The sequence below is a fragment of the Solea solea genome, chromosome 4 (genome assembly GCF_958295425.1).
Source record: "Solea solea chromosome 4, fSolSol10.1, whole genome shotgun sequence".
Taxonomy (NCBI): Eukaryota; Metazoa; Chordata; class Actinopteri; order Pleuronectiformes; family Soleidae; genus Solea; species Solea solea.
This window is the reverse complement of record NC_081137.1, coordinates 19,068,299-19,094,529: the sequence shown is the minus strand read 5'-3', so window position 1 is coordinate 19,094,529 and position 26,231 is coordinate 19,068,299. Positions and strand designations below refer to the sequence as shown.

At 41.0% G+C, this 26,231-nt stretch overlaps 1 protein-coding gene across 3 annotated transcripts in view; it reads right to left on the bottom strand.

Annotated features, from left to right (window-relative positions):
- Window positions 1–2,073: 2,073 nt before the first annotated feature.
- alcama (activated leukocyte cell adhesion molecule a) overlaps window positions 2,074–26,231 on the bottom strand; it is an 82,790-nt gene continuing 58,632 nt past the window's right edge. Inside the window, exons 7-16 of one of the 3 annotated variants that reach the window (XM_058627428.1) lie at window positions 21,035–21,159; window positions 20,014–20,146; window positions 15,160–15,272; window positions 14,210–14,333; window positions 13,377–13,498; window positions 10,476–10,605; window positions 8,333–8,359; window positions 5,737–5,851; window positions 5,235–5,355; window positions 2,074–4,164 (exon numbers count right to left, since the gene is read on the bottom strand). In XM_058627428.1, coding sequence (XP_058483411.1) covers window positions 5,271–5,355; window positions 5,737–5,851; window positions 8,333–8,359; window positions 10,476–10,605; window positions 13,377–13,498; window positions 14,210–14,333; window positions 15,160–15,272; window positions 20,014–20,146; window positions 21,035–21,159 — 974 coding nt within the window. In that variant the 3' untranslated portion in view covers window positions 2,074–4,164; window positions 5,235–5,270. Of the gene's footprint in view, window positions 4,168–5,234; window positions 5,356–5,736; window positions 5,852–8,332; window positions 8,360–10,475; window positions 10,606–13,376; window positions 13,499–14,209; window positions 14,334–15,159; window positions 15,273–20,013; window positions 20,147–21,034; window positions 21,160–26,231 lie in introns of all 3 variants that reach the window. The other 2 variants (XM_058627427.1, XM_058627429.1) reach the window with 2 other exon arrangements.

The following is a 26,231-nucleotide window of genomic DNA, read 5'->3' as shown; positions in this document are numbered from 1 at the left end:
CCTGTTATGATAAGACATCCAGCAAACTGTTAGCAGTGCCATGACCAAGCATGCAGATCATACATAGAGACCGAGCCCTAAACTACTGTGAGGCATCTCTCTCATTCTAATTTTTTTCTTTTATTTTTTATTCATTTTATATTGCGCTCATACTAAAAGTATGGTGGATGTGCAGTTGACCTGGACCGATGTCCGAACTCCAATGTAAATGTAAGCGCATTGGAAGTGCCTGAAGACTGCTGCTGCAAACCAATTACCCTTCAGGGACGAATAAAGTATCTATCCATCCATCACTTTCTGAACCGTCCGGTGATTGGTTTAAGTCTCCAATCACGAGCCAGATTTCCCCAAGGCTGGAAACGGAGTCCAGAGCAGGAGCAGAAGTCTAGGTCCCCCTCAAACATGAATTGATTTACATTTGGCTGAAAGGGAATTATTGATCAATAATCACATAAAGTTACCCCAGCTTAAATCATTGTGTATACACTGCTCCCACTTGGATGGAGAGATAGATGGATTGTTTTTATCAAGACCTTTAGATTGACCTTTCATTCCATTGTGCCTTATGAGGATTCATAGATGACAACATGAGCGGAATTTCCCAAAAAAAACATGCACAACCACCGCAGTGCTCTCCCGAACACCAGGACTGGATCTCCCTGCACTGACGCTGCCATATTTTATTCATGGCATCATTAAGGATTTGTCCAACAGCACGTTATTAGCTGAGGCAAATGCCTTGGACAGCTTGTTTGGTTTGAAATGCCAAAACCAAGAGGTGGAGGAAACCTTTTCTTTTTTATTTCCCCCTACAAGGAGTGAACCAGAATCATCCAGAGACTTGTCTGATCAAAAATATCCACCCCCCTGGGGCTGCTGAGTTTCCATGTCTATATTTTTACTCAGCATCTGAGAATCACATGCAAAGATTGCAAGGACTTGGGCACCGCACTCCCTCGAGAAATCAGTGAGTCTCAGGAAGTGAACAGTGATGTCACTTATATCCTCCTACACCAGTTTCAGTTGTCCTCCTATGCCGTACCTGGCGTCTCCCACGCCTGGCACGGCCCCCATTTGGCACAAACGGGGCGCATTCTCATCACACACAGCAGGATGCCCACTAATTAGCCCAGAGAAGAGATTATGCCACTGTGTAACATTGGCATGGTGTTACTGCTGTGTCATTTGTTTTTAAGTAAAGGATCATTGAACGTTAAAGATGTCTCAGATGGACCATAGTCCTGGCTCAGGCGTACTAAACTCTTTCATAATGACTGCTCAGCTGCATACGGGCACGGTAACGGTTTCATCTTTAGCAGGAGTCACTGTGGTCTTCCTGCTGTGATGGGGTTAAAAATGTTGTTTGGTTAGCACAACTCTGCAGGAGTGAAATCACTTTATATCTTTGGACTTGCTTCTTATCGTCTTTAAGACCCAGGTTCTCTACCCAGGTCTGAACAAGGGCCTGTCTGCATGTTCTTCCTCTTGTGTGCGTGTTTTTTCTCCAGGTTCTCTGGGTTCTGTTTCCTCTCACACTCCAAGAACATACAGATTTGGGGATTGGGCACATTGGACAATTGGACCGTAGCTGTGAGAGTGAATGGTTGTTTGTCTCTATGTGGCCCTGTGATGGACTGGTGCCTTTTTATCCTATGTCAGTTCCTGTAGCAAGAAGTTGGTACAGGGACACGTGCTTCCCCTCCGAGCCGGTGCTGTCGTCATGTGCGGTCTCGTGTGAAAAACCCACACTATTTATTACTCCATTGTTTTTTCGATATGAAATATCACAGTTCATTTGTGCCGTAAATCGACTCATCATTTTTCCATGAAAAACTCATCTGGGTGAAAGCAACGCTTATAGTGGAACAACATAAATGCATATGGTGGTGTTTTTTTTGTCACAGCTGTGCAATCAGTTTGAAAATCATTAAGATAAAAATGTCTCCTTCAGCTCTAACTTCTGTCGCCAAAACACTGCTAGTGTCGAGCTCCCCCCTCCCCCACCCCCACAACAAGGAGCACATGGAACGGGCATAAATTCAGGCTTCCACGTCCATTGTCATGACAACCATGTTCAGTTATGGAGACTATTTATTGACAAAAACTTGGATGTAACACTTGTCTTTTTTTTTTCTCAAAATGTACACTTTATTGTCAACAACAGTACAAAAAACAAAAGTGTGTATTTACAACACTGCTATGGCCTTCTCATCTTACCCTCTTTGGTTTCACTGCTGACCTGATCGTTTTGAGAGAAACAAAAGGTAATGTGTAGGGGAAGGAAAAAAAAATAAAAATAAAAATTGACCCACTGCTTTTCATGTCCTTTAGTTTCGCAACCCTCCCTTTAAAATATAGTGTTGTTTTAACGATGCCGGGCTATGGAAGTGTGCTACATTGGTTCTACATAGTATTCCAAAAAGGTGTAAGAGAATGGTACATCATGACAGACGAGTCCCATGTGTTCAACCTTTACCACAGTGGTTTTTCACCAGATTACGACTCAAACTTGTGACTAATCCACTCGTATTCTCAAACTGTCCAGTGATTTAAACAGGATATAAATAGTTGAATATGAAGAAGCTTTTATGCCTAAATGTACCGAACTTCATGATATTGTCAACTATGTCTTTGGTCACTGGGGACGTCGCTTTGTCCAATGAACCACAGCAGAAATGATGCAAACCCAGGGAGCCGCCGTCTTTACGCACCTCGTCTCATCTGCCTGTTGCACTGTCTTCAGTTTGGGTTATCCTTCGCGCCACTGAGCTAAACAAATTACACGATAACGACAACATTACAGCAGAGAATGAGCCGCGATACTGTACGCGTATGTTTCAAATCACTCTCCCTACTACACACAGTGTCTTTGCAGAAAACGTGATGCCTTTCACAGAGGCTTTAGAAAAACAAACAAAAACTAAATAAAAAACAACAAAAAACAGACAAGTCATTGTGCACGCTGCAGCACAACCATTATGGTAGGTTACATGCAGAATATAAATACACCAAAAAAAACATTCAGACCTAGCATCACTAAAGCTCTTCCAAAACAACAACGTGAGGAAAAAAAGAAAACCATAGTGTCAGCCTGGACATGATGGCACAGGACCTGAAGACGACAAATGTAGTGTGTTAAACAAAATCACAGCATGAACTACAAATAAAATAATAAAATAATAAAAGATAAGGCAGAGCAGAAGTTCTACTTTTTCTGATGACTTATTGCCTTTTTTTTTTTTTCTTACGTTTTGCCTTTTCAGATAAAATTATTCACAACATGGCTGAATTAAAACTCCCTCTCGAGACTAACAGAGAGTGAAAAGAGCTGAAGAGGGGAAAATGACTGTCAGTAAAAAAAAAAATAAACAACTAATTAGCGGCTGGGTGTGTCACAATGCTCCACTGGCTGGTGTCCAATTTGGTTTTCACACGGATGATTTTGGTTTCTTTTGGATCACCGTGAACTGTGTATGTAAAAATCATTCACAGTACATCCACTTCCTTATTTTGATTATGATGACTATGAATATAACTCCTGTTGCTGTTGTTGTTGTTGTAAATATCCAGTTTCCAGTGTTTAAAACCCAGTGACCATAAGTCAGGAGGTGGGAGAGATGTGGAGGTTATTTTCTGAAAAGTTAATGGACCATTTCATCGGGGATCTATACTGTACAGCAGTGAAGTGTCGTCTTCTCTCAGCACAGCCATAGGCTTATTTTTTCCACACAGCGCACAAAGAATCAAAAGGAGAAAAAAATAAACATTGGCATGCTCAGCCAGGGCACACACATTTTTTCAGATTTTTGTTATACAGGCCTTAAAAAGTGTACAATTTACATTCTTTGAAGGGGGTGGGGGGGGGGGGTGTTGGGGGAGAACTTAAGTGGCAAAAAGAAAACCAAAAACCCGAACCACACAGCCGCACAGAATAGTTTGAACGAAAGAGGGAGCATTCACCAGGAACACAGAGAAACAAAATGACACAGTAACACGAGGCAGCCTCGACGCGGACTTCAAACAGCGAGGTGGGACAGCAGGCTCTGAGCAGGACGTGGTGGGAAAACGACTCGGACTGTTGCTGCTTATGTGGAGCTGGATGAAGCACATCAGCAGCCAACTTGGGAGTCTGTAGTTTTGATGTCGCGAGACTGCTTTCAACTGCTTCTGCCCCCCCCAGAGAAACACACAGATTTAAAAAAACACATTTTAACACAAAACCACATTTTATCACACAGGCTAATTCCACTTCATTATCACCGGTGTTTCTTTCCTCTTTCCTATTTGGCTGGTACTTTTATAAACGTGAACATGCGTGTCCTCCCCTTATGACAAATACTGATTTGTATTTTCAACAGTGACGAGGCGATACAAGGCCCACGATACCAGTAATTAGCACGATACGATTATTTTTGCGATTAGTCGACGAATCGGCTCGTACGTAAATTGCAGCTTATCGCACCAGCATGCAGCTGCACTTATATAACCATCATTAGCTTCCAGCTTAAAGTGTTTAAGGTGTGCACTAAAAAAAAAAAGACAATTAAGATGATAGTTCATTCAACTTTTAATGAACTTTGCAGCTTGTAGCAGCATGTGATAAATAAAAGAAATTAACATTTTTTAGCTCTAAATGTTTAGCGCATTGCAAAATGGAACCAAAAACTATGCACTATGAATATATAATATAAAACAATAGTAGAGCTGCAACTAACGATTATTTTCATAATCGATTAATCTTTCGATTATTTTCTCGATTAGTCGTTTGGTCCATAAAATATCAGAAAACCTTAAAAAATGTGGATCGGTGTTCACCAAACCTGGAAATGATGATGTTCTCTAATCTCTTGTTTTGTCTGCAAACCAAAATGATTGACTTTTAATGATTTCTTTGTTATCCAGAGCAAAGAAAATATTCACATTTAAGAAGCTTAAACAATCGGAAATCCCGTTTTAATCATGAAAAAAAAGCTTAAAACCGATTAATCGATTATCAAAACAGTTGTCAATTCATTTAGTAATCGATTAATCGATTGGACACACAACTCAAAAGTGCAGCTGAGGCTGATGGGGAATCTAAACCAAGATAATAGGTCTTGTGTATAAAAGAGATTTTAACATCAATGTGTCTTCCCAGTTAAAGTTTAAATAAAACGGTAAGACGCATTAAAGTTCAGCCCCCGGGGGCCATTCCTGCATCAGCTCCCTTTGTGTGTAAACGTGACACTTCTTACCTCTTTGGTCCCACATGGTGCAGCCGGGGCCACTCTTTAAGCGATGTGATTGTTCTCCTCTAGTTTCTTGCTCTCCTCAGATGTTCCCACCTCCTTCTCACCAGTCTTCCAGCTGCCTTGTCTGTGGTGAATACAGAGTTGGAGGAGTTTAATTCTGCTGCAGAATGACTTTCGTGCTCTCCCCTCCAGGCGGCTCAGTCAGTAACCCCACAGCAGGCCCACAGGCTGCACACACACACACACACACACACACACACTCACACTCTCATTGGACTTGTGCTACATCTCCCTCAGCTACTTCATCCACTTGCTGCTTCGGCATGTGTCGTCATTCCCATGCAGACGGGAGCGTTGAATGTTGAATATTATTTTTTCGGTAACCCTTGACCACCCACCTGCTCGTTCTTATTCCCACCTCATTGTCCAGGGAGGAGATTCTGCTCTTTCTGTTTGTCTGACTGAGACTGAGACATAAAATGCAAATTATATTATATCTCTATACCTTGAATTCTTCATGTAGAGCCAGTAGATGAGTCCCACTGCTGCTGCAGCGAAGAGGAGCCCCACCACGACACCCACTATGAGCTTGGCCTGGTCGTCCGGGCCCTCCGAAGCGCCTGTGAACAGAAAGCAGCGATGCTTCATCTGGATGACCGACACGGCGTTTCCAACACGGCACCTTAAGGAATCCGTTCGAACGCTGTCTCAGCATTTAGCTCGGGCTACAGCGCCTGTGTTACAGCATATTAGTGTAGCCATAATAAACCAGCTTTGCTTAGATTACCAGGAAAGTGGTGAGATGTTGGTGCTTCTGAAGTGAAAGGTTTATCAGTTTGCTTTATGTCCTTTTTTTGTGTTATGAGATTAGTTGAGCACAGGATGTAATGCATGTGTTTGTTGCTATGGGATGTTGCAGCCCTCTTAATCTCTTTATTGATACTGTGTGTGTGTGTGTGTGTGCTTGTTATTCAGGTGAGACATTCAGGCGCGCTATTGGAACTGGCAGCGACTTGGGTTTACAATGACGTCATTATTCTCCTCATGCATTTGTTTCAGTCCAATAGTTTCCTCATACTTTCTATAAAGTCACTTTCCTGAAGTGTATTTGAACAACAGAGGGAAAATGGGTTTAGACAGCGATCTCTTGCCTTTCTTTTTTTTTTTTTACTTTTTTGATGAGGGGGGGGAAAGGCCGTAAAAAGTTTTGGGTCATAAAAATGCATCGCCGGGTGCATAAAACACAACAGAGTCGGACCTGATTAAGACTCCTTTATGAACGGGTGGAGAGCTCAGTGCTCGCTTTTTAAGATTTTTGCATTTAAAGGCGGATTTGAGGCTTTAAATACGCTGTTTATCTTGGGTGCCTCACCCCGCTGTGCTGCTCGTGACCTGGGTCAATTTCTCTGCAGTCTCTCGCTGTCACCGCACCGGTGGTGTGAGGAGAGGAAAAGGGGGGAGGGAGTCTGATCCACAGGTTGTAAAAGATTAAACTCTGGCTGTGTTAAAACAGTAGCGCAGGGTTTTACATCAAATGTTGTATGTGTTTCAGGATCGTTATCTTTTTAGCGGCGTGCGACTCCCGATTCTGACATACTCTTTGATCAAATCGTTGAACATTTCCTCTCCTTCTTTCAGCCTGCCACAGTATATAATTATACACCCAGTGTTCTTTCTTCTTTCGGCTGCTCCCAATTAGGGTTTGCTGCAGCAGATTTACGCCTAAAGAACGGGCTTAAATAACATCAAACCCCTGTATTTCCCCTTCCTTACCCTTGGTGCTGCTGACTCTACAGCACAGGCACAGGCTGCCCACACCAGACCGTTGTTGAAGGATTTGCCCACGAGTCTTTGATTATACTGGTGAATTGTGTCGCTGGTCCAAATTTGTCCCAAAGTGGCCCGGGAGATAATCCCCAGTCTAATCTGTCAAGCGCTTCTTCAGCATCTAATGGTAGCACTGAGCAGGGGGAATCTACACAACCTGCTGTGTGAATGATATGCAACGGGCGACGCGCATCATCTTCATCATCAGCAGCAGCAGTGGCGGCTACATGGGGTTTTGTGTCATCAGGCTTTTTAAGACCTGTGGGGTAAACTCTGCATACAGCTTGAAGAGGGTTGTTTATTTACATTTTTTTCTTTTTCCACATTAGCTCGAGTGTCTAGTTCTCCTGCTCTCCTTTTTCATGCACCGTGTGTTCCACCTTTGGCCTCCAAAAGCCATTTAGCCTTCATTGTAGACTACCAATGAATAAATAAGATGCCTCCTCTGGTGCACTACCCCTATCACAAGCTAATGTCTTCCCCCATCTTGTTCCTTTCCAAACATTATTCTTGTTCTTTCTGTTGCTCGGCTTGTTTACTCTTATTTTTTTGTGCATAATTAAGATGTATATGATTTATTTATTTGTTTGGTCTGCACCATGGTTGAAGAGGATTTCGTTCACTTTGGGGGATCCTGTAATCGGATTTGAGAAGATATTTCCTCCGTGGCTACCTCGGTAAATATGATAGCGACTGACACTCTATTTGCTTGTGTGTTGTTGTAAAGTGAAAGAGAAAAGAGTTAAAGAGGAGTGGAGCATGCGGCTCTGCCATTAAAATGAGATTTGAATTAGGTCGTGATCAGTGTTAATGCTGTGACGGTGGCTACAGATACATCACGTCCCATCGTGGTTTGAATGATTGGATCTGATGACGCATTATCTGGATGTGTTCACACCTGATGGAATAGCCGAACACTTGTCTTTGCAGGGCTGTTAATTTCAGGTCTGAATAAAGCCAATATGTAGTTTAATTGCTTCCACTTGAGCGACACATGGACAGGGTTATATATGACTGGTGTGTTCTCATCCTGCATCAAAACCATCTAAAGTTCTTTGAAAAAGCACTCTAATGTGGTCCTAATCTAGATGTGAAAGCTGGGATGAAAGTAAACGATCAGACGCTGAACTGCCTGCACGTGAAGTGAGTCATTATGTGCTAAAAGGGGAAGGGATGAGTGTTTACCGAGTGCATTTATTCAGATTAATGAGTGACATTAACAAAGAAATGTCTGGAAAAATAAAAGATGAAGGCAAAGGAAAACAAAAACTTACCCTTTTCTTCCTTCTCCTCCATAAAAACTGAAATCAGACATAAATTAATTAGAACTGAAATGAAGACAACGAAACAAAAAAATGAATAAATAAATAAATAAATAAATAAAGCCGAAGAGAAACATAATATATGTGTCAAACAAAAAAAAATCTGCAGTGATTCCGCCAGGTGCAGCATCACATGAAATTAGATGCTGAAAGACAGCAGAAAACTAGTCTGAAAGCAACAATTTACTATGCTCTTAGAACATATGCCAGGAAGGGACTCTTTAACTGTGAGACAGTCTTTACTAACCCAAAAAAGACAAAAAGAAAAACGGGAATTAGCGTAGGTGAAGGGGAGACAAAAGAACGGAGACATAAATAAAGAATGAGCATAAACAGAAATGGCACAGCACGTATGTTTGCATGAAATGAAAGGATGCCAGTGTGTTAGCCTTCCACAGTGCTGCTCTTTCATTATGCACTCATTTTGTTGTGTTTGTTGTGTTTCCCTGTGTCCGGTCTCTGGAGGTCGGCCTGGTGTAACAACCAGCTAACCTGCTTTTGTCTGAAGGCATTTAAATACACATTCTGCAGGAGGTTGATTGCAACAAATGACCGCTATTACTGAATTCATTAATTGGTTTACATGTTTGCGGTTACAGTGCTTGACATCCAGTCAGGCAGTGTGTACCACAGCGGGCCTACTTTTGTGTTTAAGTATGTCGAATGAAAGTGCAAACATGTCGTGTGTGTGTGTGTGTGTGTCATTGTATCCTCGACTCGCTCAAGTCTGGATCCCCATATCTAGACATAAAGGCAGCAGGACTTTTCTTAGGACGGGTAAGGATGTGGTTTTATAGTCGCTGTGCATCGATTCTTCCTATAATGCATGAAATTATTATATAGTGCCACTTCATATTGATCTCTCGTTGACATTTGTTTTTATCCTGATAAACCGTTGAAGAACAAAATCAAACCCCCGAACTCACGAGAACATTTCACCGAGTGCTTTAATTACAGAAGTCTGTTATTGTGTAGTCTAATTGTTATAATGCCAATATATTCCACCGAAGGAGGAAACAAACGGCAGCACTCCTGCATTCCTGTAAACCTCTAACAATGGTGAACTTACTTACTCGGAGCTCTTACATCTGCATAAAACTTTTTTCTCTAAGCGTTCAAATAAAACACGGCCGCCATGCGAGCGAAGGGAAGTCAACTCAACAACAATTGACTCGATTTTTACTGCCAAAATGTTTTATATTATGGATCAACGGAGTCTTAAATAAAGCTGTCATGCATAAAAAATATTTGACATATTAATGCATTCCGAGTAATTTGTTTTCTTTGGTTTGTTTGGCTTAAATGTCATCATGCCTCCTTGCTGCTCCAATTCAAATTGTTTCCTCGTAAAACTACATTCTCGTCCTCAGGCACATTTCCTTTTCTCTAGGATCATATTCACTCAATTACAGCTACTCTCTGCAATTAGTCGCTAAAACACATTTTGTCTTATGAGTTGAAATCTTCTTCTTCTTCTTCTTTTTTCCCCCAGACAACTTTATTTACTGATTTCTATCCAGACGTGACGAGAAATTCAGGAAATAACATAAAGCCCGTCTCAAAAAAAACAAATTATAGACTCGCACACGCTTTACTTTTTATCTCATCTCTGAATATAAAGGACGACTCGCACAAAATTAACCTGGATTGCCCTTAATTGCACGAAATGCTCCGAGTTGGGTGTTTTTTTTACTCCTTAGATGTTTAATGAAATGTCTCTGGCTGTGGAACCAGAATTGAAGTGTTACAAATGAATAGTCATTATTAAAGAAGGAGAGGGAGAGAGAGAGAGAGGCTCCAGTAATTAAGCTGCAGCTGTGGAGTCGCAACCAGCCACAATCATCCACGACACCACAGCTTGTTTGTGGAGCTGCAGAATAAACTGATGTGCAGATGGTCAGCGTTCCTTGGGAAAATAGGGTGCAACCAGACGGGAGTGTACAATTCATTCGTCTCTCACGTTTCCTATGAATGCAGCGTCGTCCATAATAATGGAATCGATAATAATAATAAAGTGAAACCTCTTTTTTACCATTTCCCCACAATTAGGAGAATAAAGCGTACTTAAGCAGCTGGCTTTCAGGCGTCAACTTACCAGAGGAGACGTTGATGGTCATGACATCATCACCCAGCTTGTTGCTCACACTGCAGCTAACAGTCAGGTTCAACTTTGGCACCACCGTGATTTTATGCGTGGCCTTGCCGTTGACGTAGGAGGTCTCCTCCTGGAGGCACAGCGGGAAAATAAAAGCAGAAGACTTTCAGAGAGAGAGACATTTGAAAGAAACATCATGCACACAGCGGTCCCTCTCTTTAGCGGGCGCACACATTATCGGTGTTTTGATCCGAGTGGATGGCGAGTGCTGGGATGCTAGGAAGACGTAATGGGAGGAAAATACTGCAAAATGTCAACATCAGACGGGAGGGAAGGCTGAACCCTGCCGATGTGCTGCGAGCGTCTGACAAGGGGGGAAAAAAAAAAGCTGAACTCAGTAAACACAGAAAATCTCCCGACCCGACCTGAGAAATGGAGCCTCATTTCTTTTAGAGCATTACATGAGTACACAGAGCATCGCAGAAGCGCTCGCTAATTATTATGCAATCAGTTTTTATTAGAGGGGAAACGTGTTCTACACTGAGGCTGAATGTCACCCGCACACTGTGGAGAGAGGTTGGCTAATTGAAAACAGGCTTTTTTTACATTACATTTTTTAGGGAGCGTGTTTCCCACGTGGCAACACGCTGGACTAAAACCAACAAATAATAGCATGTTGGTCTGACTGGAGTTAAATGACTACTGCGCGTATAATATATCCAACATATAAGTGGACTTGAACAGGCTTTGACTTGAAAAAAAAACAGAAGCCGGAGAAGGGAAAACATGGCTGATGCATATTTGAAGTGACAGGGAGCAATTTACGCTCTGTCAACTCAAGAGAATTTAATATTAGAAGTTAATGAATGGGATAAAAAGACAGTGAGTGGAGTTTGACATGCAACCAAACTCGCAGCCAGCTGCAGTTTTGCTTTGTGATGTAATAGGTCAAATGGAAAACGCCTCATACTTATAAGCTGAAAGGGGGACATATCACCACTTGTTGTGTAGAGGAAGGCGGACACACACCATTCAATAAATCAATTCTTGTATACGGGGGCAATTAAATGGCGTAGTAGCTCAACTTAACTGTGCATGAAAGCACTGTGACTCGTCGGTTTGTGAGTTCTTTCTCCTTCTTAGTATTTAGTTCAGCACCTTGTGGGTGTTTTGGGGTTTGTTTATTTTTGACACCAGAAGTAAGCGATCATATATAGAACGGTGAGTGAGTGTCTGGAAAAAGAGCACATCCACTTCATGTCCACTTACATCTGCAGCCTGGAACCTATTGAATCAAGCACACAGTGTCCATGCCTCTGCACACGCTGTGCTTTATGCTTTATTGTCTATTTCACTCTGAATGGGGCAATAATTTACAGAGAAAGACATCATGCCACACTGAAGAAGAAGAAGACCTCAAACTAGTGACTGGGACCATAAAATGTTTAAAAATCAAGTGCTTACTTTCTACAAGACTTACAGGGGTGTCGCCCCCTGATGGCAATTTAAGAGAACACAGGTTTCAGACACTATTACTTTGGCTTCAGTATCATCATCAGCAGCAGCAGCAGCAGCACCAAGAGACTTGTGTCTCTATTTTTATAGACAGTAATTTCCATGGTGTTTTCTTTCTAAATAAATCCCAGTGCCTTTGTAGAACACGTCGTGTTTGATCACGTATCTCCTTTCATAGAAGAGAAACATTTACAGATGCTCTTCGTTCTCAAGTCTTTGGATTTTTGTTCTACTACGTCGATACAGATACAGAACCTATAGTAACCCCAAACGAGCTCGGAAGACTTTGGAGTCCAGGTTGTCTGTGTTTTTTTATGAGCAAGTTTTAATGTTAATCTCTGACTTTAACTGTAACTGTGACAAAGTCTCCCTTGTAAAAGAGATCCTTGATCTCAATGGGACTAACATGGCTAAATACAGGCTGAAAGTATACATTCGATTCACACACATGACAGTACGCGACTACGTGGAGCCTTCACTGCTAAAGCTTTCAATTATTCCACCTGACTGAGAATCACGAGCCTGTCGCTACAAGTATTTCCCTTTTAAAAGAGCAATTAAGTTGAGTAGGGATGAAGTAAGCCTCGGCTAAAACAATCGCTCCCTGTACACGCAGCACGGCGTCTGTGCAACAGTGAGATGGGTAAACAAATGAGTGAAAGCCTGTCTTTATTTTAATTGCGGGAACTTAGCAAGTTCCTGACATGATCCTCAAAGAACACTTTAATCGCACCACACTGTGCCGTTTGTCGTTACCCTGCCTCACTTTCTCCTCCACAAGACCCAACACATCTCTGCTTTCTTCACACACCCATGCATGGATGCACACACACTTCTCTCCTCTATATTTATATAAACGATTCTCAGTCAAAATGAACCTTAACCATCTCAAATATTTATTTATTTATTTACATAACTTCGAATCATTTAAAAGAAACTGTTTTTAGTTAGATTTAGTAGATTTTAGTTTTTAGGTGAGGAGACTGCACTAATACTGAATGCAGTCCCAGTCCTGGCACGAGATACCGTGAACAATGGGGTTGTAACAAACGACGGTCATGTTCTCATTAAAGCTTTTAAAGATGAACAGATAGCACTGATTATTTGGCCTCTCTGTCAGAGAAGGCCAACCGACCTTATCACAGAGAGGGCGTATCTGTCAGCCATCCCATAACTCTGTATAATAAACAAACCGATATCTTTTTTTTTTTATAAATACACTTAACCCTCACCTCGCCCCAATTCTTCTGAGCCTAACGCGAAAACCAAGTCTTAACCTGTTGTGAGTCCTTGATGATTTTCAGCTTAAACGTTGTGCTTGCAATCATAGAAAGTCATGTGTGTACACACACACACACACACACTCACACACATCCCAACACTTACCTGTGTGACATTGACGCTCCATTGGAAGCTGGGCTCTGGTACTCCCTCAGCCTCGCAGGTCAGAACTTTGTGTTTGGCGTCGACAGCGCGGTGTTTGGTCAGACCCGTGATCACAGGCCTCCCTGATTGTACACAGAAGACATAACGCACACAAATGGTGATGATACAGTATAATAAAGCACATTTTACACCAGAGGGAGATTTTTGGGCAGCACAGCCTATGTAACACTGTAGATGAGATAAAATTAATACAATATTATTCTAAGCTGCTCTATTTGCAAAGTCACACAAAGCACACGAGATAAGAAAACAGTACAATACAATTAATCACATAATTTAGTTGACTCCACAATATAGTGCTACAATAAAAATCTATGGTTTAATGGTAATAATCAAAATTCCAAACATGATTACTGACGATGTCGTTAGCCAGTCTTAATATGTTGTTGTTGTTGTTGTTGTTGTTATAGGCTAATTCTTAGAGGCTCTGTAAAGGTTGACCGACGATCTTTGAGAAGATTGTTATTTAATGAAACAATTAAGCTTTTAGAGGAGTGCACAGACTCTTGTCCCATTCGATATCGCAATAGTGAAGAATGATCATAATTACAGATTTACAAAACAGAAGGAGAATGTGTCTGCTTGCGCTAAAATGATCTAAGACAGCGGAGCAACTAGAAATCTGGGCTTTGTCCAAATAAATGAAAAGTGATCTCTCTGGGACAGCTGTTTTGTCACACGTCACGTTTATCAAATAATTGCAGTGTCTTCCGAGAGCGCGCTTGGTCTTATTGTGATTTAATTGTGCAACCCCACAAGACACTTTCTCTTACCCTCAACAACCAGTTCAAAGCTCTGGCGTCGTGTGATGCCTGTCATGGAGACCTCACAGAGGTAGACTCCCGCATCAGCGTAGGTCAGCTTGCTGAACACTGGCTCCTTCACGGGCTTTCCATTCTGAAATGCACACAGACTCACAATATCAGCAAATATACCTTGGAACACACACATTTCCCATCACTTGACGTCCACATATCCAGCTGCTCTCACAGCTGGGCCACACCAAGGACATTTCATAGATGTATGAATGCTAGATGTCACTCTAATCTCCCCCATCTCCTTTTATGAGCCCCCTTCTTCAGGGCTGCCAGTATAATATTTAAGTCAGGGTTAAACAAACACGATGTAAAATGTCCGAATTAGAATAAAGACACAGGATCTTATCTACAGAAGTGTGTATTACTTTATTACTGCAGTGGCCCATACCTAAGAATAATCTCCAATTGCTTTATATCTACTTAATATGTCAGGGATCTTTACATTTTCATCTTTTGTTTGGAGAGAAAACTTTTCAGTTGCCCTCCAGGAAGACATTTTTTGTAATCCACCATCTCGTCCATAAATGTAGAAAACTGAAAGTAGCAGCGGGTAAGCCCTCTGCCAGACTCACAGTGTTGAATAAATGGTTTCACACTATCAGCTGAGCTCCTGAGGGGTCGACGGGAAAACAAATAATCAGCGTGTGACCACTATTCACAGCAGTGGATTTTTGCCGTCAGCTTTTATTACTGGCTGAAGAGAAGACAGGCGGCCTCTGAAAACAAACGTGCGGTTACTGCTGTTCTAGTTCCAGATCTCATATTAACATCTTTCTTCCTGACTGAGCGATCCCATCTCAGGTTGGGAACGCAACCAAATGTGTCCACCTGGGGACAGATCTCCCATAAGGCCCTGGTCAGACCCTGTTTGTAATCAATAACACAAACTCAGCAGCCATTGTTACCTTTGTCCATGACACCTTAGCATCACCCGAGGTGCTCTTCTCCATCGTCACAGGCAAGTTCTCCCCTACTCTCTTCACAACCTTCCCAGTGGGACGCAGAGTCAGGTCCAGGTCTGGGAAAACAAGACAGAACTGTTACAAGAAGTTTCTAGATTCCTCATTTTCACAACATATTCCATTTCAGTAAACATTTCCATCATAAGTTTATGGTCTCAATTGCTTATTTTTGGACATGTGACATCTGCTTTGTGACTTTTTGTCCCAGTTAGAGGAAAATAGACAAAATACAGCACATATTGAGTGGACACCAGCGTGATTAACAGCTGGTATCACCCTGTAGGAGCTTTGTTGCAGGACAATGTCCGCCAATGTCTGGTTACACAACCGTAACATGTCGCTGTCAATCTGGAAGCTTCACAATGGCAGTTCAGACACTTATGGGTGCCATAACTAATGGTTGGACTGTTTTATCCCACGTAGCGACAGTTTAAGATTCTGAGGGTGTGATAACCTTGAGGCAAAATATCACGGTGCCACAATATTGTGATTACAGCCCTAAAATGTTGTCGTTTCATCAAAATGACAGCGGAACATGTTTGTGGTTTTGGTTCCTTTTTACTTTTTAATAGCGCAGTTTACACTGAAACCAATTATCGCCCCATACCTGAGAAAAACATGATTAGTGAGCTCAGAATGACCATGACCGCGCTATGTTTATGTGAAAATGGGACGGAAGACCCCACTGCACCTTCAGGCATAGAGACGATGGCTGTGTTACTTCACGACACTCGCCTAACAGCACACGCCGTCCATTTATACTGCCATTTCTTATTGGAGCTGCAAAGGCGCCATAAACGTGAAGGGGACTCATTCAGTGCTAATGTCACAAGGTCCACTTTCAGACGCATTGTAATTCTCTGCTCAGGGCTCAGCTTTTGTGGCAACTTTCTGAATACATGAATTAGTTCCTTTGAAACACCTCTGCAAACAAGCCATCGCTTAATAAAACCCTGCGACATCTGAAAATATGAATACAATCTTTTATTCTTTGATCGCATGGCTCAACAAAAAGATTTTAAAAAATGGCTCTCGGTTTGAAGATAATTACTCCTGTGAACTTACTGGGTAGGTCATTCACTGGTAGGTAAAGACTTAACATAATATGGTATATTGCTGCGCCAGCTGGTGAGGTTATGGATTTTTTTCCTTTCTTATCGACAAATCTCATGTACAGACCCAAAGAAATATGATATCTTTTACGCTCGTATTTCTGTATAATGAGCTAACGTTTCCATACAGCAGTCTGTTTGAATCGTGTTTGCTAGAAACGTTCACAATTCATCAACTATTCTCTCTCAAAGTTCATGTCTGTACATTTATCTACCAACATAAATTCTAAATGTCACACAACACAAACTTGAGCTCCATAAATGCATTGTTCTAGGTGAGGAAAGGGAGCAGGTGAGGCCAAATCCTACAAGTTTTTGTAATTAGATGAGACATTTTGGGGTGTCACTGGTCTTCTCCAGTCACTGGCTAGTTTATTTCCCACCCCTGTAATTTTTTCCTTCCAGTTCAATCTCTACTCCTCGGCTCCACTGAGGAATTCTTCTCCTTATGGAGATGGAACATTTATTACCACCATCCAAAGGGTCAGACCTACCACTCTCTAATCTGCAGAAGTCTGTCAGGATGAATCAGGCTGATATAAGGTCCTTTCCCCTGGTGTGTTATAAAAGACCCAAGCTGTGATGTGGTGGCCAAATGCAGACGTAATACTAACATGAAGGTCGAGCATTCATTCCATGAGCCAAATATCACTTTTATTACTGGTTCACTGTGCCATCCAGGCTTCTCCAAATGTCATCACATCACAGACTCCTTCCCTTTCAATGTGAAGACTCTTTAACCTTTATTAACAAAATCTCCAGGATTAGAATGAATGTTCCACCTCCTGTGCAGCACACTCTATCGCCCACTCTGAAATCTCTGAAATAACTCGTATGTCCATGTATTCACATAATTAACACCTCATTATTGTTGAACAAGTAAACATCATTTTTCTGTTTCTGTCCAACGAGTTTTGCTCCAAGTTCTTGCTAAACAATTGACTGCCTTTTTAAAAAAAAAACAGGAACAAGCTGCGTGTGACATTTCAGTTGGGCTGAGGCCAAACCACAGAGACAGCTCTCCTTAAAGTGATGAATGATCTGCTTGTTACCCCCTTATGCTAGAAAATCTTCACTTTTAGTTCTATTAGAACTAAGTGTTGAGTTCAACTGTGCTGATCATTTTTACCCGGTAACTCATACACTGGTGGTGGTGGTGTTTTTTAACACGTTCTTATTAAAACATCTACCTGCAATTCACAGTTATTCTTGGTGATGACGACCTCTGGGCTACATGCTACCATTCATCATCCGCAGATGTGAGGTCTTTTCTGTTGACATGAAAAAACCTTTGAAAATGACCACATTTATGTATATTACTAAAATAGGGGTAGTATTGTTGAAAAACTGTGCTTCCTGTTAGCGAAGATATTTCCCGACTCAGGGAAAATTGAGGTTGCAAAGCAATTTTTTTCCAAAATACTACCTCTATTCTAGTAATATAAAGCTAAATGGAATCGGTAAAGTATTCCTTTAAATACTATTTTCACTCTTGAAAAAGTACCATTCATAACTTATTTTCCTTTCTTTTCTACTGTAAGTACTACAGCAGCCAGACTTCTTACCAAAGCCACTAAAAAGAGCATATTATTCCCAAATTAGTCTGCCTCCATTGGCTTCAAGTAATATTAAGGCGTTTTAGTGTCGACCTGGTCTGGACTTGCACTTAAGTACATCTCAGATCCTCTGACAACACCGAGCATGTTCCAGGTCAAGGCCCTTTTCTGTCCTCCGTATGCTACTTGCGTCACATTTTTATCCACAATATTTACTGTGTCCTTCTCACAACAATGCACTACTTTTTCGCAGAGTCATTCCAAGACCACAAAATGAAGTCAAAGCAATTCCAATGATGCATTACTAAAGAGAGGACTTACTTTCATTTTGCACACGTGCAATGACTCTGCATTAACGGCACAAGAGGCCTTTTGTGAAATCTGAATGAATTCCCTTTTACATAAAATTTAGGATCCATGCAATAAAACGGTGGCACTATTTTTTTTAGTTGTAATGTGTGTGAGTTTATGCCAAATAATTAGAGTAAGTAGGGGAATAAAAGCTGTCGAAGTCGCTGCTGTTCGTGGTTTGTATTTCAGGTGAGTATTTCAGCCTTTGTGCTGAGCTGGATGATGGCAAGGACAAGCATCAAGTCAGTGCAGGGAAATATAGGTTAGCAGTACACAAAACATGTATTGTGTGCGTCAAACATGTCTTTTTTTCTTTTTCTTTTTCAAGGGTATGTCGCCACAAAAGCAAATTATAACAAATGGTGTACGACTATTATTCTGAAAAACAGGTTCAAAGGTAAAGGAGGCGCAAGACAACTTTCATGTCTCTCAAGGTTCCTGTTTGGTTAGTCGTAAAAAGAATAAAGAAACAACAGTAGCAGAGGCGCCAGTAAGTACACAGTCAGTGCTGTGTCATTATAACAAGAGTTATTCTCGCCATTGTTTTGGATATGGAATAATGCAGTTCCTCCGTGCTGTAAACAGACAAAGAAAATAACAGAGTGAACTTACAGTGGACCTGCTGTATATAAATGTTAATGATGTTGTTTCCCCATCGCAGTCGGTGCATTTACATGCACAGTTTGAGTATATACACGGGGGAGAAAATCCATTGATTGGCCATGTCTGACACTGCCTCTGTAGACGCCGTATCTCTCTATTTTCGTGACGGCTTGGACGCTAAGTGACACAAAAATCTGCCTATACCGATATCGTGCTGATAATATCGTGCACCAATTGTTACTACATCTAAATTAGGGATACACCGAAATGAAAATTGTTGGCCGAAAACAGTATCAGTAGAATAAGTCTGGAGAACGTTATGCACTGCAGTAATATACAGTTACTATATTACTTTATATATGACAGGTTTTGCAGGTAGTTGTGGTGTAAGAAAAAACAAAACACATGATAAATAGAGAGGGTTAATGTTTAGCTATAGTCGTCCGAGAATATTTAAGTCACTGGCGGCCAGCTAGCCGGAGCTCCAGCTACTTCACTTCTCTGTGAGGACGTAAGTTCCCCCGAGACACAAACAAACACACAGTCACAAAAATATCTTAACAATTTCCAATTTAGAGAGCTATTGTTTTTCTTCCCTCAGTCACAAACTCAATTTAAAAGTTGGTAGCTGAAAAAAAAACACCATTCTCTTCTTAAGCCGTGTGAAATGCAATGAAACTGCAATGCAGGACATAGAGGAGGGAAAAATGTGTCAGGCTTGTTTTTTTATGACAATCATAGCACCCATTTGAACTGAGGACTCAAAAACATTCACCTGGGAAGCAAGAAGTAATTGCTTGAGGGAGTGCTGGTGAATGGTAGGAGGGAAAACAACTTAGCTTTTGCCAGGGATTCTTTCCCGCCCAAAAACCTTGTCACTTTTTGCTCTCTCAATGTCAGAAATGTCTAATTAGTTCTCCTCTCTGTCTGCCATTCCACGCTGACTCCCTGCCAGGCTGGGCTCTCAGAGTTTGCAGTTGACATTACTCGTCTCTAGGACTTCATTTGCACTGAATGAAAATGCCTTGTGAGAAGAAAGAAATTTCAATCAAGGCGGACGGAACACGGGCGGGCAGAGGAGTAGCCGTTTGCTGGCTCGAGGCAGAGGGAAAGACAAAGTGAGGACAACAGTGTGAGGCAGTGTGTGCTGCAGCAGCCAGTCCACGGGTACTCACAGCCAACAACGATGCTTTGGGAGGCTTCCAGTTTCTCGTTGTCAGACAGGGAGCATTTGTATTCACCTGCAGCCTCTCTACTGATGGATGCCAAGGTGTAGGTGTCCGAATTTTTCACCAGCATTTTCTGGCCCTGATGGAGAGGGAGCGAGAGAGAGAGGACAGGGAGAGCGTGGACAAGTGAGAGGCCGCTATTAGTGTCTGTCATTCTAATATCATGTCAGGAAATGAGGAGGAAGGAGGACGACAGGAGCCGTTCCCTTAAAGAGGTCCACTAAATTATTGGAAATGATATATGTTCTCCTCAAATCAGATTCAAAAGGCTTTTGAAAACCCAAGAGCAAATTTGATTTTTTTTTCGTTCTTCATGTCACTCCACAATCTGGACTGTGGACATGGAATTCATTTATTGCCATGCTGCTACACTTCTACACTTCAGCAGTTACATATTGAAGCTGTACAACATCTTTAATGCATTTTATTTCACACGTATATAAAATGATAGACGTGCATATGATGCCATGACTTGCAATTAATAAACATATACCTTAAGTATTTATTTAGTGTTTCAAAAATAAATGCATTATGCCCATTCCAAAACAAAATGAATGCCTTAATGCGCCCTTAATGAATGAATGAAAATCTGAAATTAAAGATAGGTACTATATATAACACAAAGTGAGGCTTTTAAGGGCATATTCTAAGGCTATTAAATCATTTTAAAAGCCACAATTATAATACACAGTGAATCTTCAAAGCTTTTCTTTCTGATATATTCCATGACTCTTGCAATTTATGAATTATTTGTTGTGTTTTTATTTTATTTTGCTCTGTTGTTGCTGTTGCTGTGAATGTTTTACTTTGCTCAGGACTCTCTCGTAAACAAGAGATCAAAATCCCAATGGGGACAAATAAAGGCTAAAAATAACAATAATAACTGAGCAACTGTGTGGGGGGCTGAAACGATAGAGAAACTTTAGTTTGAAGCCGTTCGATCTATGCTCTTTGAGGAATGACTAACCTTGATGTGAAAGAAGAAGGACATGGGTGGAGGGTTTCCGTCAGCGTGGCACTTCAGTGTCACGTTATCTCCTTCAACGATGGGCTTCTTGGACATAATTTGAAGGCTCACTTTCTCCGATGGGTCTGATCAGGTTGAGTGATCAATCGAGGGGGGAAAAAGGGATAGGAACAAAGAGTAGCATGAGTATTTCTCAGATAACTTTCAGTATTAAATGCATCATCTTCACAGTGGATCAATTCAACTATCCAGCAACTGCAAATACATACATACATGATTACAGTGGAATAAAAACTCCATGAACTCGCTACTGCCGAGGCCTACACAACTTGATTAAAGATTCTGCTCCTTCAGAGTTCAATAATAGACTGTTTGTTGTCGCTGTGTGTATGTGGTCTCCAAGGCCCAAACCCTTGAAAATAAAAGTATGGATCTCTGAGGAATTACCTTCAAATTTAAACGTGAAATACATTATTACAAGTATTTCAAGCCTACAGGCTGTGACGACTTTGCATGCGGTCAACAGAAAACTGATTGTGATCCATCCACGTGATAAACTGTGGAACTTTACTTCTCCACAAGATCATGTCTGGTTTCTGTGTAACAATGTAATAGGGCTCTAAATTCGTGTTTAATCCATATGTCAGGAAAACTCAGAAGGACAATGTCCTCAACTGTCTTATTTTGTCCACAAACTAAAGATAGTCACATTTACAGCGACATATTTTATCCAAAGCGACTCACAACCCCTTTTTTAATCTTATTGTCGTGTTATTGTTGTAATATACAGTATACTAACCATATTGTCATTGTTTCTTTGTTTTATCTGTGTTCTGCTGCAAGCCAAATTACCCTTAGTGGGGCAATGAAGCGCTGAACTTGACGGAACTGAATCTATTGCACTTGCGTATTATGTCCTGCAAGTTCTGGTTAAAAAGATCTTTGAGAGACACTGGTGTCTACTCGTGTGTCATCCACAACTCTTTTTGAGTAGCAACTTGATTATTGGGTAGATAATAGAAGTGCTACTATTATGACAGCTCCTTCGCACACACATTCAAATGGCAAAGGTTAAAAGCGGAGCGCTTGAAATGGTAGTTTGATGAAACATCTCACAGCCGCGGCAGACTCGGTCTTGACTGCCTTCGCTCCCTATGAAATTACCGCTGGAGTTTGTTCTAATCAGAGCAGTTTGCATCATTTAAACTACTTAGCAATGTCTCCATGTGTGAGTTACAAGCAACTGCCATTGTTCGGCAATCAGTCGGCCATTGAGAGGGTTTCATTCAGTTCATTCGTTTCGGCACAGCCTTTAATGACATTAATCAGAAAGAAGCTGGAGGAGCCTAATTCTTATCTTGATTCACATTGTACTCAGTGATGAATAATTTATTGGGAAGTCTGCCTGGACGCGTTTTACATTTGTACAATCCAGACATTCGGCTGCTGCTTGCTACGGCTGCGTGTTGACAGTGAGTGATCTAGTTTGTCTTCATTGTCTTTCCCAAGGACATGCAAATTATGGGATGTTGGCAACTTTGTAGCCCCATAAATAATAGAAAAAGAAGGCGTCTTCTGCCGCTGAGCACTGTGTGAAACTGTAAATATAAATTCCTCCTGCCATGGAAAAGGCCCCTTAGTTAGTTAGTTATTTATTTAAGACATTCATAGTTCATAGTTTTGACTTTGGCCAGTCTGCTGAGGTCTGCGTGTGGACTCTGCATTCACCAGGTTGTACAGACTGGAATGGACATGGAACAAACATTGCTAAACCTCATGTTTGTATGATTGCGAGTGCAGCAAATACCTATCACTGCATGCACAAAAGGCACAAAGCATGGAGGACTTGAAATGCTATGTCCACTGTATTGTAATAAAACTATAAGGCGTATGTATGGTGATACACGCAGTTGCAGAACGAAATTTGCAATTTCACTGACCCTGTTGGGGATGGCAGTCGGTATCGGTCAGTACCTGTATAGCTTCTATATATATCACATGCTTCACTATGCACAGACTGTTAGCTGAGTCATGTTTGGTCTGTTTATTTCCTCATTTTGGGAGAACAATATTTGTTACACTGTTGGAGAAGTATGTCTTTGAAATGAGTCGGCACAAATGTATCTGTATCGGTAGATACTCGAGTTTGTGATATTGGTATCAGACTCAAAAAAGCATGCTACACCAGTTTGTTAAATATCTAGGGGTGCAAATATGTTGGTATTATTTACTGCAAATGCCTACATCGAATGTATTTGTTTTCCAAATGATGATCACCAAATAAAGATTCAACCGCAGCTCATCATACATTAATGAATTGATGAGTTCCAAAAAGCCGCATTATCTGCTCATTACACTCATGTTACAGCCTGGTGTTGCCTTCATTCACTGCAACCGCTCATCAATCATCTGCCCCCCCGGTGGCAGACACTGTGCTACAATGTGAGGGTCCAGAGAAAACGCAAAATGCTGAATGGGACAATCATGGAATGACTTTAACAAAGAGTCCTGCGCTGCAGCTGTTGGCGAGGTGGGCCAGAGCTGTGCAGGAGGCGTAAGCGTTTATGCACAGAAACACTCCATCAAGGAATATGCTGTGTGAATATGCTCATTGAGTTAGCAGCACTCCATCTGTCAAGCTGCATTGTCTTGTTATGACAGCCTTTCAGGCATCTGGGACAGATGACTATTGACTAAATGTGACATGGTCATTTTTTTAAAAACATTTTTTTACAAAGTTGTGTTATGCAAGTTATGGAATTTGTGGCGCATACAGTATACATGTTTAGGTGTTAATGTAGTTGGTGGTGGTTGTATGCATGGACTATCGTTTTAGCAGGCATGTGGTTAAGGTCATTTGATATCTCATATGTGGGCACGTCCTGGGACTGCACATGTGACGTCATCTAAATTAAACAGCATTCGTATGATTCCATATTGTAGTTTTGGCCTCACATGAGCGCACATATTGCATAATTGTTGGTTTTTTCTCATGATTCATTACAATATAATACCGTATATATTTGAAACTTTACACAACATTTTTTATACTTTTATATTCTTCTTCTACAGCTGTCATCTGTCTGTTTTGCTAGTTAGCGTGCAAGTTAGCTTGCGAGATACCAAAGCAGTCTGTTTATCGATCTGTTTTGCTAGTTAGTGTGCAAGTTAGCTTTCGAGATACCAAAGCAGTCTGTTTATCTATCTGTCTTGCTAGTTAGCGTGCTAGTTAGCTTGCAGATACCAAAGCTGTCTGTTCATCTATCTGTCTCGCTAGTTAGCGTGCTAGTTAGCTTGCAGCTACCAAAGCTGTCTGTTCATCTATCTGTCTTGCTAGTTAGCATGCTAGTTAGCATGCTAGTTAGCTTGCAGATACCAAGCTACAACCTATCTCTCTGTTGTTTTATAAAAGTGAAATATGTTCATATTTTGATTTATTCACAGATGAAGTGATGACAAAAGAGAAAACACAGACTCAGATATAAGCTGGATCTATCATTAAAAATATAAAATACTACCTTTGCTGGAAAGAAAGCTAAAATAATATGTTGTGATATATGGTAACCAGGTGGTTACTGCATTTTCCTCACAACAAAATAACCTCTTGCAAAAATATGAAAGCAAACTTCGACTCTTCCCCACATCTATGCACATTCTGGAGATTAGTGGTGCAGATGGTAAGGTGCCGAGTTTAAGACAGAATATAGATCTACTGTATCATAAACATTAAAACTACCATATGTCATTTGTGCTTGTGAGGCAAAACTGTCCCATAAGCACACGTCAATTTGAAAATATATAACGTTGTCGTAAAAAATCATTACAGAGTTGCATAACTGAATGATTAATTATTTCTAAAAAATAATCATCATTGTTGACATTTTGCATGCTTTACCCGCACCTCCTTTAGTAAAGTGCTGCTGTATTATGTCACAGAACAATAAAAAAAGTCCTCACAATAGAGTGATTGTGGTGAATTTGCAGTACAGTTAATATTCAACTTCATACAGTTCTAATGATTCATTTTTGAATTGCCACAAGGGAAGCTGCATCTTTCCAGTCACTCCAGGATCTCACAATTTATAATTAGCTTATTTAGGATTCTTGTTTTTCCACTTAACTACATATTTGTGATTGCAATAATATGGTAGATTGCAATTACTTTGTTCAGGATAATGATGAGATGAAATTTTCACATCATCACATCATGCCCACTTTAGAGTCAGACCAGCTGCACTTCTTGGTCTTGTTGATCGATGCCATGATTCACCATGAAAAATGATTAATCTGCAGTATATATGCTGTATATGTATCTTCATTCATGAGGTGCTTTGCATAAACCATCTCTGGTTTGAATGTGGGTGTGCCGAGAGGAGGATATTCCTGAAACATGTATGCTGCTACTGTGATTTATAATGGAAACATTCCAGGTGTAAAAGGGCATATTTTCTTTTATAAATATGACACATTTTGTATGGGTGCACTCTTGTGAATGAGAGCCAAGGTCTTCTGTGTGTAAGGTCTGAATGGGTACAGCACAGTGCAGTGCTGGTGTGTTTTCCAGGTGATTTAATGAAGGTACAGACAGTGAACAGCTGTGTGCTGTGCTGTGCTGCTCTGGCTCTGCACAGAGGCTGCAGGGATTCCATGTATTCAAGGACAAACTTTTACTGTAATATAATGCAGCTATGGAAACTTACTAGTGTGTTAAACTGAAATTATTTCACTTTTAAAGCATAATGATGAATTTGTTATTTATATGGCAGATATTCAGACATTCTGAGGCTGCAGGCCATCATTTGCTGAAATGACAAGATCAGTGACGGCAAAGTTACCCACCCCCCGCGCCCTTCGATCAGCTGCACTCCGCCCAGGCCAATCAGCCACGGCAGGTTCCTGTCTGACCCATCCCACCCTGCTTCACATACTCTTTGAACTTGCTCCCTGAGGGAAAACACTGAGATCCATAAAAACCTTCACAAGTCCAGCGCTAGTGTTGACACACACACACATGCACACACACTATCCATTACATCATTAAAGGTTAAAGAGTCAGGTGCAGGATGTGCAAACAGACCTACTGTACACACGTACGTCTACAAACTGATCACACAAAGACACACAAGGAATATTTACGAGCATATTGAGATATTTTGTAGATTTTAATTTTGTTGTTTTTAGATTTCTGCAAAAACTA